Here is a 17,771-nt window from a genome sequence, read left to right as displayed (position 1 = left end):
TCCCTGCAGCAGCCCCCGTCACTCAGCGACTTCCTTTAGTCCGTGAAGTCGTTTTCCCTTCACCGGAGAAGTATTCCGGTGAGTCAGCTGACTGTAGGGGTTTTCTATTGCGATGCACTGTAGCATTTAATCACTCACCCCATTCTTTTCCTCTTGATTACTGCAAGATTTCATATATTCTAGGCCTTTTGACTGGGAGAGCTTTGAGGTGGGCTGAGTCCCGTTTTCCCAGTTGTGCTCAGTTTGATGTTTTTTTTTCTGATTTTGAAGAGGAGTTTAGGCGGACCTTTTCTTTCGACTCTGATATTGTGGCTTCTGGTCGTAGTTTATGGACCTTAAGACAGCAGGGTAGACCACTTTCTGATTTTTCTATTGATTTTCGCATTCAGGCGGCAGCTTCTGGTTGGGACAGCCGCGCTTTAAAATCAGCGTTTTTTCACTCATTGGATGACACTTTAAAAGATGAATTAGTTTTGATTGATGAACCTAAACCACTAGAGGATTTCATCGCTTTAGCCATCAGGATTGATAATCGTCTAAGAGAACGAAAGCGAACTAGGTGCGAACGCTGCACTCCTAGCGTTCAGCCTCCTGTAGTTTCTCCCTCTGTTTCAATGGTTACCTCTCCTGGACTGACGGGTGTCGCTGAACCTATGCAGATTGGGCGCACACATCTCTCCAGTGAGGAGAGACAGAGACACAGGCAGTCTAGGCAGTGTTTCTACTGTGGTTCTCAGGAACACTTTATTGCAGGTTGTCCTACCTGTCCTCCTCGGCCAAAAGAGCGGGTCCGTCGGTTGTAAGGGAGAGACCGGCGGGCCAGACTGTTTCCTCTAATCCTCCCAGATTTTGTCTTTCTGCTACATTACATCTTGGCCAACCAGTTCAGAATCTATCAACTCTTGTAGATTCTGGAAGTGAGCAGAGCCTAATAGATTTATAACTAGTAAGAGCTCATAAGATAGAGACAGTACCTCTTTCCACCCCTCGCCTTGTCACTGCTTTAAATGGTCAAACTTTTACACATCACTCATCATACTAGACCTATTGTACTTCTTTTATCCGGTAATCACCGGGAACTTATCTCCTTTTATGTGTTCCCAGCAGCTACCCATGCCTTGGTTTTGGGATTCCCTTGGCTATGTAAACATAACCCACACCTTAATTGGGCTGAGGGTAGAGTAGAATCATGGTCCACCAGCTGTCACGTTTCTTGCCTTAAGGCTGCAGTCATACCCACTTCCGTTGATCCCGGTATCAACAAAAGTGATTTTCCTGATTTATCACATGTTCCTGAGCTCTACCATGACCTTAAGCAGGCCTTCAGTAAAGCTTTCATTTTAGTGTGGGAGGTTTCATGGCTAAATTGGGCCAGCCTGGTAGCCAGTCTTCATTGATTGGACATTGCACCAGTAAGAGCAGAGTGTGAAGGTTCAATTAGCAGGGTAAGAGCACAGTTTTGCTCAAAATATTGAAATGCACACAAAATTATGGGTGACATACCAGAGTTCAAAAGAGGACAAATTGTTGGTGCACGTCTTGCTGGCCCATCTGTGACCAAGACAGCAAGTCTTTGTGATGTATCAAGAGCCACGGTATCCAGGGTAATGTCAGCATACCACCAAGAAGGACAAACCACATCCAACAGGATTAACTGTGGACGCAAGAGGAAGCTGTCTGAAAGGGATGTTCGGGTGCTAACCCGGATTGTATCCAAAAAACATAAAACCACGGCCGCCCAAATCACGGCAGAATTAAATGTGCACCTCAACTCTCCTGTTTCCACCAGAACTGTCCGTCGGGAGGTCCACAGGGTCAATTTACACGGCTGGGCTGCTATAGCCAAACCTTTGGTCAATCATGCCAATGCCAAACGTCGGCTTCAATGGTGCAAGGAGCGCAAATCTTGGGCTGTGGACAATGTGAAACATGTATTGTTCTCTGATGAGTCCACCTTTACTGTTTTCCCCACATCTGGGAGAGTTACGGTGTGGAGAAGCCCCAAAGAAGCGTACCACCCAGATTGTTGCATGCCCAGAGTGAAGCATGGGGGTGGACCAGTGATGGTTTGGGCTGCCATATCATGGCATTCCCTTGGCCCAATATTTGTGCTAGATGGGCACGTTATGCCAAGGACTACCGAACCATTCTTGGGGACCATGTGCATCCAATGGTTCAAACATTGTATCCGGAAGGCGGTGCCGTGTATCAGGATGACAATGCACCAATACACACAGCAAGACTGGTGAAAGATTGGTTTGATGAACATGAAAGTGAAGTTGAACATCTCCCATGGCCGGCACAGTCACCAGATCTAAATATTATTGAGCCACTTTGGGGTGTTTTGGAGGAGCGAGTCAGGAAACGTTTTCCTCCACCAGTATCACGTAGTGACCTGGCCACTATCCTGCAAGAAGAATGGCTTAAAATCCCTCTGACCACTGTGCAGGACTTGTATATGTCATTCCCAAGACGAATTGATGCTGTATTGGCTGCAAAAGGAGGCCCTACACCATACTAATAAATTATTGTGGTCTAAAACCAGGTGTTTCAGTTTCATTGTCCAACCCCTGTACTTCCTGGAGCCACTTTTCCCTCTAGCAGACTTTATCCCATTTCTCAACATGAGCGACAGTCTATGGAGAAGTATATTAACGAGTCCCTCTCTGCAGGTTTAATTCGGCCAACCTCTTCACCCCTAGGTGCAGGTTTCTTTTTGTTAAGAAGGATAGTTCTTTGCGACCATGCATTGATTACCAGGGATTAAACAACATCACCATTAAGAATAGTTCCCCTCTTCCACTGCTTTCCTCTGCTTTTGAGCCTGTACGTGAGGCCACAGTTTTCACGAAACTAGACCTTAGAAATGCTTACCATTTAGTTAGGATCCGCCAGGGGGATGAGTGGAAGACGGCCTTCAAGACTCCACTTGCCTTTTGGATTATGCAACACACCAGCTGTTAGGCTCTCGTTAACGATGTGCTCAGAGACTTCTTAAACGTTTTTGTTTGTCTGGACGATATTTTGATTTATTCCAGGAATAAGGAGGAGCATCAGCGCCATGTCCGTCTGGTCCTACAGAGACTCCTTGAGAATCGATTGTTTGTGAAGGCGGAGAAATGTGAGTTTCACAAGTCTTCTGTAACTTTTTTGGGTTTTATCCTTGAGGGTGGACAGGTCCACGCTGACCCAGAGAAGATCAGAGCAGTACTGGAGTGGCCCGTTCCCGACTTGAGGAAGCAGTTGCAAAGGTTCCTTGGTTTCGCCAACTTCTACCGCAGATTTATCCGAAACTACAGCCAGACAGCAGCACCTCTGATGGCGTTGACCTCTGTCAAGACCAGTTTCCATTGGACTCCTGCTGTTGATCAGGCCTTCAGGAGTCTTCAGGAGAAATTCGTCCAGGCTCCCATCTTGATTCACCCGGATTCCTCCAGACAGTTCGTGCTGGAGGTTGATGCTTCCGACTCTGGAGTGGGAGCAGTACTCTCTCAACGATCGAGTGAAGATAGTAAACTTCATCCTTGTGGTTTCTTTTCGCATCGGCTCAGCCAAACTGAACGTAACTATGATGTCGGAGATGGAGAACTGTTAGCCATTAAGTTGGCTTTGGAGGAGTGGAGACATTGGTTGGAGGGGGCTACTCATCCTATTCTAGTCTGGACCGACCACAAGAACCTAGCTTATTTACAGACAGCTCAGAGACTGAACCCTAGACAGGCACGCTGGTCACTATTTTTCTCTCGTTTTAACCTCTCCATCTCTTTTAGACCGGGGAGTAAGAATGCGAAGCCTGATGCACTCTCCCGATTGTTCGCACCAGATGATACGGAGAGAGCCCCTGAGCCCATTGTCCCCCCTACCTGGGTCATTGGGGCTGTCTCTTGGGAGATCGACGAACTAGTTAATCGTGCTCTGAGGACTGAGCCTGACCCTGGAACAGCCCCTAAGAACAGAACTTTTGTCCCAGCCTCAATCAGAGCACGAGTTATCCAATGGTTCCACACTGCTAGGTTCGCCTTACATCCGGGAATAAGTAGAACCATTGCATTGATTAATAGACGTTTTTGGTGGCCCTCTCTGCATCAGGACATCAGGGAATGGGTTCTTGCCTGCACGGTTTGTTCTAGGAGTAAGAGTAGCAACCAACCACCGTCTGGGTTACTTCAACCACTGAACATTCCCAGGCATCCCTGGTCACATATAGCTTTGGACTTTGTAACCTGGTTACCTTCATCCAGAGGCATGACTGTCATTTTGACTATTATAAATTGTTTTTCTAAGCCTTGTCACCTCGTGCCGTTGAGGAAGCTTCCCTTGGCTTTCCAGACATGTTATGTGGCTACACGGTATACCCCAGGATATTTTATCTGACCAAGGGCCCCAGTTTGTCTCCCAGGTCTGGTGCCAGTTTTGCTCCGCTTTGGGAGCCAAGGTCTCGCTCACCTCGGGTTACCACCCCCAGTCTAACGGCCAGGTTGAGAGACTCAACCAACAACTCGAGTCCACGCTCAGGTGCATTACCTCCTCCTCTTCGTTAGACTGGACTGAGCATCTTAACTTGGTAGAGTAATAATAATAATTCTCAGGTTTCGTCTGCTACTGGTGTTTCCCCGCTTGAAGCCTCTTTAGGGTATCAGCCGCCCCTTTTTGCAGCGGGTGAGCGTGACGTAGCCGTTACCTCAGTCCGTCACCATGTTCGCCGGTGTATGCTTATTTGGAGAAGGACTGTTGAAGCACTCCAACACACCGCGGCCCAGAACAAGCGCATTGCTGACCGCAAGAGGCGTCCCGCCCCGGTTTATCAGCCAGGACAGAAAGTCTGGTTGTCCTCTCGGGACATCCCAATGAAGGCGATGTCTAAGAAGCTGTCCCCTCGGTTTATTGGTCCTTATGTTATCGAGTCCCTCATTGGTCCTTCTGCCGTTCATCTTCGGTTACCTTCCTCCTTACGTGTTCGCCCCACTTTTCATGTATCTCAGGTTAAGCTGGTCATTGTCAACAGTTCCTCCTGGCGGTTTTTCAACAACCAACAAGTAAGAAACAGAACACCATTAGTTTCCCATCTTAGTTACCATCTAAACTTACCTATGCTTTCTTCCTTACAGCTTTGCCTACTGTGCCAAGACCGTACTTACTACTGTGCTTTCAATAAATCTGTAAAACACTTCCTGGTTTCCTTGGAGCGTTTACTGCATGTGGATCAGAACTATACGTAAAACGATGACAGCCACTCTTCCATAAAGGCCAGAGTTTTTGAGGACATGACTAATAACAAAAATAAATCTAAATTGTGAATAAAGCATAATGACTATATTGTCTACTAAAAATGGAATTACCATCATTATTTGTAAAGAAAAAAAAAACCCATTTAAAATAAAACTAAATTTAAACAGCTTAAATGATTTAAAGGTTTTTTATTTTTTTATTTCAGAGGTATAAATACAATAAAATTACATGGGCTGTTTTTGTGCTTAATCTTCATTTAACCAGTCTAAATACTCATATTATGCCTAAATATTTTTCTTTGCATCTAAATTTATCGTTGTTGTGCAGCGAGGATTCTCACTGTGAAGAAAATAAACTGGACCCTGTGAACTGAATAAAACACCAACCACTTTGCTTTGTTTTATTAAAACGTGTCAAACATGAGTGCGTGCAGCTGTGTGGAAACCTGCACATCGCTGTCAGGTTATCTTTCAGTAACAAGCGCAAACACAGATGGAGAGCTGTTTCCTGGTGTGTTTGGGGAGATGTGATGCAACCCAGTGTTGAACTTGAGATTCACTTCTCAGATACAACTCTTCTGTTTGACGGCTGGAGCAGTCTGAGATGTTTCTGGGAAAACCTGCACAGGTGCAACACAACAGGTGTTTTCCCTGGATTGTTCCGGATCTACACTTCAACCCTTTGTTCTCCCAGATTCGCCTGTCACTCAACATTTTCAGCTTACTCTCTCCAACCCAGTCATCCTCACAAAGCTCTTGGATGAGCTGTAGCTCTGTTTGTCGAGTCTTTAGAGGAAAAGATGACAAATGAAATTTAAGTCTCATTTAGCCTCTCTATTGGCCTTAAAAAATGAGGAAGCATTTAAAGGTAAAACACAATCAAATCTATAACACCTACCTCTGTAGTTAGAAAAACATGATTGCAATGGCTTTTATTTAAAGTAAAGTGGTCCTATTATTAATTTTCATGGATTTAAACCATCTTGTACAATCCAAGATACATTAAGACACTTTTTTTCTTTATTAGCAATGCTTTAAATACAAAGAAACTAATATATATTTAACAAAGATTGGCAACGTAGACTGCCTTGCAAAACCCTTCACGTCCCTTTGACTTCAACTTCTTAAATGTATTATATTGTGTTTTATTTTAATAAAGACAAAACTGTGCAAAAATGGAAAAAGATGCATGGTTTTCAACATCTTCTACAAATTCTACAAATACTTTGTAGAGCAACCAGAAGAACCAGAGCAACAACCAGAACAACAACCAGAGATTTTGCCCATGGTTCCTTGCAAAATAGCTCAAGCTCAGTCAGTTTGGATGGAGAGCTGTAAATGACAGATTTCATATAAAATATTTTTCAACGTTTCTTTGTAAAATTGCTTAATAAGAGACAGAGCTAAAAACATTTTTCTGTATTTCAACAAAAAGATATGTTGCAGCTTCAATTAAAGCAGCAGTTATGGAATCCATGCGATTAAGGGTTAGTATGGTAGCGATGTCAACATACCCAAAACCGAGCTGTCTGCACACCACCTCAGCATCTCTGTCATCCCACTGGTCATCACAGACTGAGCCCCACCGGCCTCCGTGAAACACTTCCACACGACCTTCGAAGTCTTCCTCGCCTCCCACCAAACGCAGCGGAGGACCACTCCCTAAGAAGAGAGCAGCAATTTATTCCTTAACAATAACAGTAAAGTGTAATTTATAATATATGTAAACCTAACTCCTTTAGATTATTAACAAGGAAATTGGGTCACTTTGTAGCTTGGGGAAATATTCAGGTCTGGTTTTAATGAAGTGTGGAAGTTACACTGACCTTCAGGTGGCGCACACACCACGGCCGCCTCATTTCCATGGCTGCAGTCACCGGTGACGAACGTCCTGCTTCGACACTTACTCAGAGTGTCCTCATCTCCACGGCAGCCCAGACGTTCATAATGGAAGAGACCAGAGCCTGAGCCAAACTGGGAGAGCTGCAGCGCTGTACCAATATCACTAAAAGAAAACCATATTCAAACAGGAGCAGAGGTTTTTTATGCCCTCCACTTTCATCCAGGGGGATATTATGTTTTGTAAGTGCTAAGGTACTCAATCTGACCGCACTGAACTTTATTCGGTTTGTGCTGAACTGAAGGTAATTTGTACTTAAATCTTTTTATTTGGACTGGAATCTAATGAATGCTGTAATTTGTGAACTTAATGTAAGTACACTGAGTAGATGTTGACATGAACTGAATTAAACAGAATTTAGATTAGCTGATTTTAAATACATTAATCCAATTAAATTAAAATGTACTGAACTGAATCAAAAAGAAATGACTGGAATTTAATCTTTTTTTAACCTCAATTGAACAGACATGAATTTAAAAACTGAATCAAACTGAAAGTAATCAAACAAACTGAATCCAATTAAAGTGAATTAAATATTATCCGGCAGAGCTGAATTGAACTGACATGAACTGAATCTGCTGAACTGGATTTCATTTTGCTGATTTGAATTGAACTGAACAGAATGACAAACACTTTAGTGAAGATTAATTCAACTGATTGACTGAACTTAATCAAAACAGAATCAATTTATTTGAACTGTACTAGATTTAATCCAATTTACCTGAATTTAAATGACATGAATTCAAGTCACTAAAGTTAAATGAACTAAATCGACTGAACTGATTTTAATGAAACTGAACTGGATCAAAAATAATTTTGTTGTGTTTAAATAAATTGCTTCGAATTGAATTAAACTAAATATAACTGAACTGTACTTGATCAAATTACATATTATAGTTTTAATTTATTCTTCCTCCTACCCCAGACCCAGCTGCCGGCAGATCACACTTGCATCTCGGTCTGTCCAGTGGGAATTGCACAACGCCCCCCACTGCCCATTCAGGTAAACTTCAACCCTCCCACTGTCGGAAGATGAGCTGCCAACCAGACGAACTGCTCCTAAAAATCACAGAGAAGCACAGATTTATAGCCCTGCAGTAATAGTCGTAGTGAAGAACCAATCAGTAAATAAAAGAATAAAATAATGTTACCAACTAAAAAGGTAATATACAATTGGAGACATGGAAACATAGTTGCAACAAAACTGAAATATAATCACTAAACCATGCTTCACAACTTCTCTGCAAAATGAACTGATTTTGACCGAGGTTTAGACTCTCAGTGAACTGTGCAGAGTCCCATTACATTTATTTTGAGTACGTGTTGACGTACCTTGGTGGCAGTCGCAGTAAGCCCAGCCGATAGCTCCTGAGTTTTGCCTAAAGAAGCACCAGGGGTTGGACTCACGGTCCGGGTTCCTGCAATAGCTGTGGTCACCCAGCCCGCGACCCGGGTACTGCATGACATAGTCTGGAAATTCAGTCCATTTCAGACAAGGAGCACCAGAGTCTGTCTGGGACACTGTGCCGTTGTAGTATCCCAACTCAGTGAATCCCTCAGAGCAGGTCAGTGGTACTGAACAAAGAGAAAGAAGAGATAAGGGTAAATGCTGAGGAAAAGCAGAGAAAAAAGATGTTCTGGATGAAATGAGGAGGATTTAGGTCAGCGAGGAGGACAGTCTGAATAAGAAAGACACGTTGTGAGGAGAAGATGAGTAGAACTCATCTTCAAATCACATTATCCCCATGCCTGTATTTCATCAGAACATAAAAGCTAGCATGGATCATTCTCTGTCCAGTACCGCAGCAGGATCCTGCCTGGAGTATTCACCCGTACGGACCCACACTGAGCATGATCAAACCGGACATAATGCAACACCAGCTACCTCGAGTAATCTTCTCTAAGAAGGAAAAAATATAAGAGTGAAGCTTAGACAGACGGAGAAGGGGAACTGCTGACATCAAAGTGTAGCAGAATTAGGCCACAAAACGCAAAGCAGTTAATGTGCTGCAGCTTGTTAAGAACCAACAGTAGTTCTAATAAAAAGGATGAAAACAAACCTAGAGGAGAGCTTAAAACTGGGAAACTTAGAGGCCTTGAACCAGAAACATGAAAAGTATTTTATTAAAGGGAACATAATTAAGTGTACTGTATATCTTGCATATCAGCACTTTGCTTTGAGCTCTAGGCCTTTTAGGTTTCAAGATTGGAGAAGATAAACCTGGCCTTCTCATTTCTATCTAACTTCAAACAAGAAGTCAAAAATGCAGAGGTTCTTCACTCAAGGCATAGCATTTTAACCACTAACAGGTTAAGTAAATAACACTGATTATCTCTTCATCATGGCACATGATGCATATATTTGGCAACAATTTAACATTTTGTCTGTGATGGAAGCAGGAAAATTGGTATTTTCCAAATCGTGATTGTCAGGCGACTTGGTCAGAGCATCTCCAAAATTGCAGCTCTTGTGTGAAGTTCCTGGTCTGCAGTGGTCTAATTTAATGTGTCCTACATGTTTTCTACATTTAGATTTGATTCACATGTTTGAGCTTCACAGCTTAGAAAAGTGGAAACATATTTTTAAAATGAAGCTGACGTGAATTCAAAAGGACGTGGCTGAACCACCAGTGTCTAGTTTTATACGACCACAGAAAAAAATGTCCATGACCTCATTTTGCTAAAATATAACATATAACATGCCCCTACAAACAGCTTATAAAGCAGAATATTTATTTATTAGTGGAAATATTCTTTTTTAATATATTTGTGAAAAAAGAGTGTCAACAGCTAGATGACATGTGTGTGTGTGTGTGTTCAAACCACTGGGGCTCTGAGGGGATTTTTTTTTGTTTCACTTTTGTATGATTTTTGTTTCTTTTCCCCAAGCTGTTTATAGCAACTACTTTCATGTCATCTGCATCCTTCCCTTCTAATCGTAAGATATAAAACCTCCACATATTTAATTTATTTTCCTCATTTGGTGTTTTCCACCGTGAATCTTTCAGGGGGATATTCGAGGCCAAGCAGTAACTGGACTATAATTAATGGTGAAGGCATTCCAGCATTGGTGAAAAAGTCTTATCTCAGCAACACACCAGCTTGGCCATCCAGAAACGTTTTCACCCGGTTACAAGTTCAAAAGCCCACCAAACTGCAACACACATACAGGCCCACATATCCAAAAGGTTTTGCCTGACTGCAGCAAACACACAAACTGACGCACACTTGGCTCAGTTTGGATGATGACAAAGAGAGGAGTAAAAGTCAGAAAGTCTAAATAAAACTGCTGAAGAAAAACTGGAAACTATCAACACTGATGATTAACACAAGGTGCTCAAAGTAAAACAAGAAGCCCTAACTTGAGAAAGCTTCACACAAAAAAACAAGTGCCTGTCCCTTTAAGAGGCGTGGTGCAGGAAATAGAAAGTAAACTAGGCTGGCTGAGAAAGAAATATTCTGTTAAGAGATACTCCAGTCCCTCAACGGCACACGTACTTTAACTACAGAACTCCTTGTTTTCTTGTTCAGTTCTTTAAGTTCGGCCTCTGCACACTGTGGGGATGGTTGCACAACTTTAAACAACAGATATCCAGCAGAAGAGGTGAGCTGAGACACGTCATCCTTACCAGAGACTCAGCTGTTGTGTAAACAATCTAATTCCCAGTCTTTCTCTATTTCCAGCAGCTGAACCTTTTAAAGTCAAGACTACACTTGGATACGAGGTAAAAAGTGACATGCAGTGGTTAGTTACATGTAGGAAATGCAGTGTCAGATTTGTGTAGTTTTTTTTTTTCATGTAATCCGGTAAACATAAAACAGAGGTTTTTTTTTTTATCCCGGAATGGAGCAGTGCAAAAAACCTTTACTGACATATGTACTAGAAATAAATATTTCTTCACCTGTACTCCTTGGAAAAGGTCCCGATGGATTTTCTGTTTCTTTTAAGTGGCTTTCACTCACCTTCAGTCCAGTAACAGACCATTTAATGGCACTCTATTACTAGGTATTCTTTCACAAAGACACACATTGCCTTCCCAAAGCATATCAAATTTTGTCATGTTTTAACCATAAACTTCAAAGAGAAATGTCTGTTAAACAACAGACTGGAGGCTAGTTATGCAAGCAGAAAACCTCAATAATTAACAAGCTACAGTTAGTTTGTTGTACTTCGGTCACTTTATGAAAAACAGTAAAGTGCATTAAGTACTCATAATGTACTACTAACTTCAGGCGGTAACTAATTAATATTTTGTCCTCTTATGTTTATGTATTACAACCAGAAGAAGTATAACTAAACCACATTAGAACTGTTAGACCGTGATTAGAGATGCACCAATCAATCGACCACAGAGTTTTGAATCAGAGAATTTTCCCATGATGAGCTCCAATTTGTAAATATCATTACAACTAAGAACTTGCTTAATTTCCAGCAAAACACGTTGTTTCACATTTATGTGTTAAAGTCTTTATTGAAATAATTTTAAAATATTCATCTCAATCAAAAACTGGCAGGTCAAAGGAGACTGGAAATTGGTATCAGCAGGAAAAGCCTGATTGGTGCATCTATAGTAATATTTCATATTTAGCATGTTAGCATCAGTATAATTAGTGATTGCCTTGTTTAAAATGCATGCAATTAGGAAAGTTTTTGCTTTAAATCTTTATTTTAATACTATGGTATCATAAAACGATAATATTCTTACTCAAGGTTGACAAACCGTAAAAATCTAGTACTGATCCATGTCTATTCTGCAATGAACATTTTTAATTTGACACGGCTTTCACTGAAATCTAAATATTCAGTGGAAGGTGCGTCAAAGAACAAGAACAGCTGCAAGAGGATATTATTGTATTATGGTTTTAAGAACTGACTCGAGATGCACCAGTCAGTCAGCCAGAGATCTGTTTTTCTCTTGATCAGCTTTTAACATGGTCACCGGATGGTCAAATACTGAAAAAAGGATTCAAAATTACCTCTTACAAATAACATGCAGCACATTTTTAAGTTAAAATCTGAATCAGCAGGTCAGACCTCTAAGCCTGACTGCATGAGCCAGAAAAGGCCTGACTACTTCATCGCTAGAGCTGATATATTTGACATAATATGTTAATGTAATTTTTCTTTGTGTTTTTTAGAAATGGCATCCAGTGGAAGTCTCATAACCGAGGAACACTTGCTTTGTCCCATCTGTCTTGACGTCTTCACTAAACCAGTTTCTACTCCTTGTGGACACAACTTCTGCATGTCCTGTATTATGTCCTACTGGGACACCATACCTGCCTGCCAGTGTCCTATCTGTAAGGAGGATTTCACAAGCAGACCCAACCTTAAGGTCAATATCTTCATTGCAGATATGTTGTCACAGTTCATGTCTCTTCATGTGACTGACACTCCCACCCAGAGGTCAGCAGGGCAGCAGCAGATCAGCTCTGGCAGCGAGGTGCGGTGTGACATCTGTACGAACCAAGCGGTGAAATCCTGTCTGGACTGTGTCACTTCATACTGCGGCAGTCATCTAGAGTCGCATTTTATAGCTTCTGAACTAAAGAGACACAGATTGATTGAACCCTTGATGAATGTAGGGGACAAGATCTGCCGGAAGCATCACAGGCTGATGATGCTGTTCTGCAGAAATGACAACTCAGTGCTTTGTGACTTCTGCGTTGGCTCGCGACACACGAGCCACGAAGTGGTTACTGTGCAGAGGGGATACGATGATATGACGTATCAGCTGGGGCAGTCTGAGGCCAAGGTGCAGCGGATGATTCAAGAAAGGATGCAGAAGCTCCAAAGCACGACAGAGTCGCTCATACAAAGTGAATCAGAAACAAAAAGGATGATAGAAAACAGCACTCGGGATCTAACAAAGTTGGTGTCTGATATCAAGAAGACCCAGGAGGAACTCATCAAGGTGGTCGAGGAGACGCAGAAAACAGCCGAGGAACAGGCAAAGGGGTTCATTACAGACATAGAGAAGGAGATTTCTGGTTTGATGGAGACAGAAAAGAAGTTAGGGGAACTAAAGGAGATTAAAGACCAGGTGTGTTTTCTCCAGAGGTACCCAAACCAGTCCCTCCTGCCACAGACCATGGACCTGTCCACATACAGCTTCAACAGGCACCTGCAGGTGCAGCACATGCATAAATCAGTGACAAGCTCAATATCTCAGCTACTGGCCTTACTGGGAAAACTAAACGAGGAAATCAACAGATTCTCAAACAGCACAGACACATCAAACGAGATGGCGCTCAGGTACATGCGGCAGTACGAGGTGAACATCGTACTGGATCCTGACACAGCTCACCCCATGCTTAGCTTATCCGCTGACGGGAAGCAAGTGTGGTACAACATCGGCACGGGTCTATGGGGACACCAGACTAGGATGGAACCCAACATGTTCACTGAACATCTTGCCGTTGTGGGGCGGAGAGGCTTTTCTTCTTGCAGGTTTTACTTTGAGGTTCACGTGGGTCAGAAGACTGAGTGGTGTCTGGGCGTGGCAACGGCGTCGCTCCAAAAAACTGGGGCAATAATTCGGAGTCCAAGCTCCAGACTATGGGCCATCTGGTTCCTGTTAGATAAGTTTGAAACCTTTAGCTCTCCGGGCGAGCCGGTATACGTAGGGAAAGTGGAGCATGTCGGGGTTTTTGTTGACTGTGACAGAGGTCAAGTATCGTTCATTGATGTAGTCAGAGCGGCACCGATTTACTCTTTTACTGAGTGTTTATTTACAGAGGAGCTGTATCCGTACTTTAATCCCTGCGACAATGAGTATGGTTCAAATCTGGATCCAATGATAATTGTTCCAATTTCTTCTACAGAATGAACAGAGTATTTAGAGATCAGTTCTTTGAAACAAAACTGTTTTCAAAAGGCAGCATACGGAGAATATTTCCAAAAGCAAAATCCCTCGCATTCTTTCACCAAGGTCCGGTTCAGATGTAAGCTTTAAGTGTAGGTTTTTTTATGCGTGCCCACAATTCTCTGCTGGTATTTTCCTTGCTTCTCCTATATTTTGTTGGGAGGTTTCTTTAAACAGTAATCTTTGGGTGTCAGCAAAAGAAAGAATTGGTGTCCAAGGGCCGAAAAAATAAACACAATGTCCAAATCACTATCAAACACACAAAAGGCTGTCCTGGTAATGACTGAAAACCCTTTTAATAAATTCATATTTTGTTGCAATATAAAAATCTCTCTCACTTAAAAAATCTTAAGGTTAGGAAAGTTTTTTGTTAACGAAATCATTGGCTTTCTCTGTTTATTTGACCAAATGTGTTGGATCATTTTCCTGCCGAAGGACCCAATGATGACCCATTTTCAGTTCATAATGCCATGAAATCCAACAGACAGGCCCACAGCATTACTCATTATCCACCGTACTTGTGCAGAAGGTTCATTTTCACATATTTATCCTTTGTTTCACACCAGGCCCGCCTGGAGTGTTTTTCATTTCACCAAAGCACGCGTTTCTAGTAGCATTTGGAAAGGTTTACACTTGTGATGGTAGGACAGAAAAGGGTTTTTCCTAAAAAAAAAAAACAGTCTGCATGCAAACACGAGGTAAAGGCTGTTATGGAGATGTTTTGTTGCATTTCTCTAACAGTGAGCTTCGTGAGCTTTTTTAGCCTTCTTTATCATCCTCTAAAAGTGGGACTTTTGATTTATCGTGATAACATTAAACTGTCATTAATTTTTACTGACCCCCAAATCTGACAGAATGGTTGGGATTGATACTCAAACTGTTTGAACGACTCTTTCCATGAGAGTATTATTAAATTTAAAAATATAATATTACACTATTTAATGGCACCGGTGTACTGATTTAACCTAATAATTGGTTAGTTTTATTTTTCAAAGCTGTGTTTGTTGGGTTCTGACAACATAGAGTGAAGGATTTATAGCCAAACCTACACCAATTAAAATGTTTTATCCTCATCAAAGTAAATACAACAAAGCAATTATGGTAAAATTTTAAGCCTGTATTACCAACAGATATTTCCATTAAAAAGTAAAGTATAATTAAAAGAAAATGGTTTGGTTAGGTTTATTTTAAAGGGATTATTACGGTTACCAATAACTGTGCCACCAGTGGATTTATTAAAAACATTTATTTCTAAACATGGGATTTTTTTGAATAAATGTCCTCAGATTAAAGCTTGGATTTTTATACATTTGCTCCTGCAATAAAAAACTTTTTTTAGTTTATTGTTTTTTACACATTTTTCCCAAGGCTCCCAACACAGCCTTTTGTAGAAAATTTCCAGATGCTGCAACTTTCTACATGGATTGTAAGGAAGCATGGATATGTTTCTTTGCTTCTGAAACTATTTGCAGATTGTGTTTTATTTCTTACTGTGATTGATTTATTTAGAGACCAACACCTTTGTAAATAAAGTCACGAAAAAAGTTAAGTATTGTAAGCATTTGTAAATGCTTCAGACATCAATGTGTGGAGAACACAAATGTCACTGAGGCTCAAACAATAATCAAAGGGAAGCAACAAACGTTAAAGATCAGCCGGACAACTGCACCACCAAAACCACCTCACCTCATGGTACTCCTATCAGTCTCTGTCAAGTAGTGGCCTTCAGGTATTCTCCAGGTCTGGTGACCTTAACTCAGTATCTTGATTGTTTGGACCCCAGTAACTGTCTGATCACGCATCGCTTCACTCCTGATGCCACCACTTATGTCCTCTGGTGTCATACCACACTTTTTATTACCACAAAGACTAAAAACTAAAATTAAAGTTAAGGCTGTCTATAAAAGAAACTCGTCTTACTTTCATATTTTATGAAATTTATTTTATTTATCCTTTGAGATGCAGGAACCCCACTGTTCAGATGAGTTACAGCCAGTCAGTCGCATTGTTTTTATCTCTACTACATCAGATGCAATTTTTTTAATTAAAAAATGAAATAATTTAAATCTGTGCATTCTTAACCATTTCGTAGTCCTGCAGTTTGGTCATTTCATAGCCCGATTTTGTGGGTTGCAACCTGCAGAGGGAGGTTTCATACGGACCAGGTGGGGACGTCTTATACTTACGTTGACAACACTATTATATTTGCTATAACCTCATGTAAACAAATGTGGTTATATACAGTATGTCTCAAATAAATAAAATATGCCAGCAGGGGGAGGATGGTTTAAGTATATGGGTAAGAAATGGTTTGTTTGCAGGTTTGAAATTGGAGTAGGAAGGGATGAAAAGACAATAAGAATGAAATTGGGATGAGAACTGACAAAGGGACATATTGAACTTGAGCAGGATTGGATATTAAGCACAGACAAAAAAATAAAATTCAGCAAGCCTCCTTACTTTTAATTGCATTTTTGTGCATTTGTGAACATCTCTAAAATGTAATATTCCATTTACCAGTTGTTCCTCCAATTATCCCAAATGTAAATCCAAAATTAAACTGAAACTGAGTTTATGTCTGGAGGAAACCCAAAATATTCAATCTCCAGCTTGAGAAGAGATCAAAGAAAAAGATGTCAGATTATCAGGTTGATAAATCTGACCAGTCTTCCCCAAAAGGCAGATTAGGCTGCACCTTTATCTTCATCATTTTAATTTCCCTCTAAAAATTCACATTTAGTGCAGCTTCAACGGCAGCAAAGAAGAGAAAGGACCAATAGTTCAGCACAAACTGAAGACAGATATTTACACAGAATGAGGTAAATGTTTGCAAACATTACCGACTTCATTAATAATGCATCTTTAACTGTAAGTGGGTGAGTTAACAAAGTACATGGTTTTAAAATATTAAACAACTGAACTTGGTGAAGTCGGGTAGAGAGCTGTAAAAAAAGTCACTGTCACAATGCTGTTTTTTGATTAAATTACATGTTAATAATAAATCTAATAACATTTGGACAGATTTAGCAGATACTGCAATATTTCCCTTTAAATATTTGTTTTCATTTTAATATTAATCCTAATTTATTTATGTTTTTTTTTGTTTGACTAAATGTTTAAAACATGACTTAATCTATCTTATTATCTGTATGGAAATGTCAGCATGTGAACTAATAAAAAAGCAAGAAGCTCTAGTTTCTTTGTATAAAATTGATGATATTTCAGTGCCTCTTTCTGTTTCTCTTTGGGTTTATTTTGCCTCTTCGGCTCACAATTTTGAGGCGTCTAGTTGCAGTTTTAGGTCCAGCATTTATATTTTGATATTTCACAGTAGAACAGAAAAGAAAAATGAAACACGTGGAGTTTCCAGATACTTTTAAAACAGGCAATAAAATGTGTTTTTTTATTTGTTTTAATGATCCTCACGTTTCAGAATTTTGATGTTTACCTCAAAATGAATTTTAGTAACAAGCTACATAAAAGAGAAATATTAATTATTTTCAGCTTTACCTCAAAGTGAAAATTAGTTTGTTAGAGTTTGTTTTAATCCCGGTTTCAAAGTATATCATGGCTTAAAAAACATTTTAAGAAGGTGGATACAAGATTCCAGCATGCAATATCTAAGTGCCTTCAAAAGTCGCCCAATTTATAAACACTCCATCTGTGTGTGATTTAATTTCAGAATAAATCCAGCTGTTCTGTGAAGGCCTCAGAGGTTTGTTAGAGAACATTAGCGAACAAACAGCATCATGTAGACCGATGAAAAAGGCAGGCAGG

General features: G+C 40.7%; 2 protein-coding genes across 3 annotated transcripts in view; one reads left to right on the top strand and one right to left on the bottom strand.

Annotated features, from left to right (window-relative positions):
- The window catches only part of si:ch73-127m5.1 (neurotrypsin), a 42,082-nt gene that overhangs the window by 13,325 nt on the left and 10,986 nt on the right, over positions 1 to 17,771 (bottom strand). The window contains exons 3-6 of the mRNA XM_047376854.1: positions 8,461 to 8,703; positions 8,049 to 8,187; positions 7,055 to 7,233; positions 6,743 to 6,890 (exon numbers count right to left, since the gene is read on the bottom strand). Coding sequence (XP_047232810.1) covers positions 6,743 to 6,890; positions 7,055 to 7,233; positions 8,049 to 8,187; positions 8,461 to 8,703 — 709 coding nt within the window. The remainder of the gene's footprint in view (positions 1 to 6,742; positions 6,891 to 7,054; positions 7,234 to 8,048; positions 8,188 to 8,460; positions 8,704 to 17,771) is intronic.
- Positions 10,578 to 17,208, top strand: LOC124875058 (E3 ubiquitin-protein ligase TRIM50-like). 2 transcript variants are annotated; one of them, XM_047376856.1, is made up of 3 exons: positions 10,578 to 10,732; positions 10,816 to 10,853; positions 12,268 to 17,208. In XM_047376856.1, the coding sequence occupies exon 3, from the start codon at positions 12,270 to 12,272 to the stop codon at positions 13,956 to 13,958; it is 1,689 nt and encodes a 562-aa protein (XP_047232812.1). In that variant the 5' UTR covers positions 10,578 to 10,732; positions 10,816 to 10,853; positions 12,268 to 12,269; the 3' UTR covers positions 13,959 to 17,208. The 2 variants fall into 2 exon arrangements, with proteins under 2 accessions (XP_047232812.1, XP_047232811.1); XM_047376855.1 differs by having other exon boundaries at positions 10,813 to 10,853.

This window comes from Girardinichthys multiradiatus, chromosome 10, assembly GCF_021462225.1.
Source record: "Girardinichthys multiradiatus isolate DD_20200921_A chromosome 10, DD_fGirMul_XY1, whole genome shotgun sequence".
Taxonomy (NCBI): Eukaryota; Metazoa; Chordata; class Actinopteri; order Cyprinodontiformes; family Goodeidae; genus Girardinichthys; species Girardinichthys multiradiatus.
The sequence above is the reverse complement of the archived record's forward strand: the minus strand, read 5'-3'. Positions and strand labels throughout refer to the sequence as shown.

What these genes read in the sequence shown, in the direction of transcription:
- LOC124875058 (XM_047376856.1), top strand. Translation starts at nt 12,270, where the DNA reads ATGGCATCCAGTGGAAGTCTCATAACCGAGGAACACTTGCTTTGTCCC.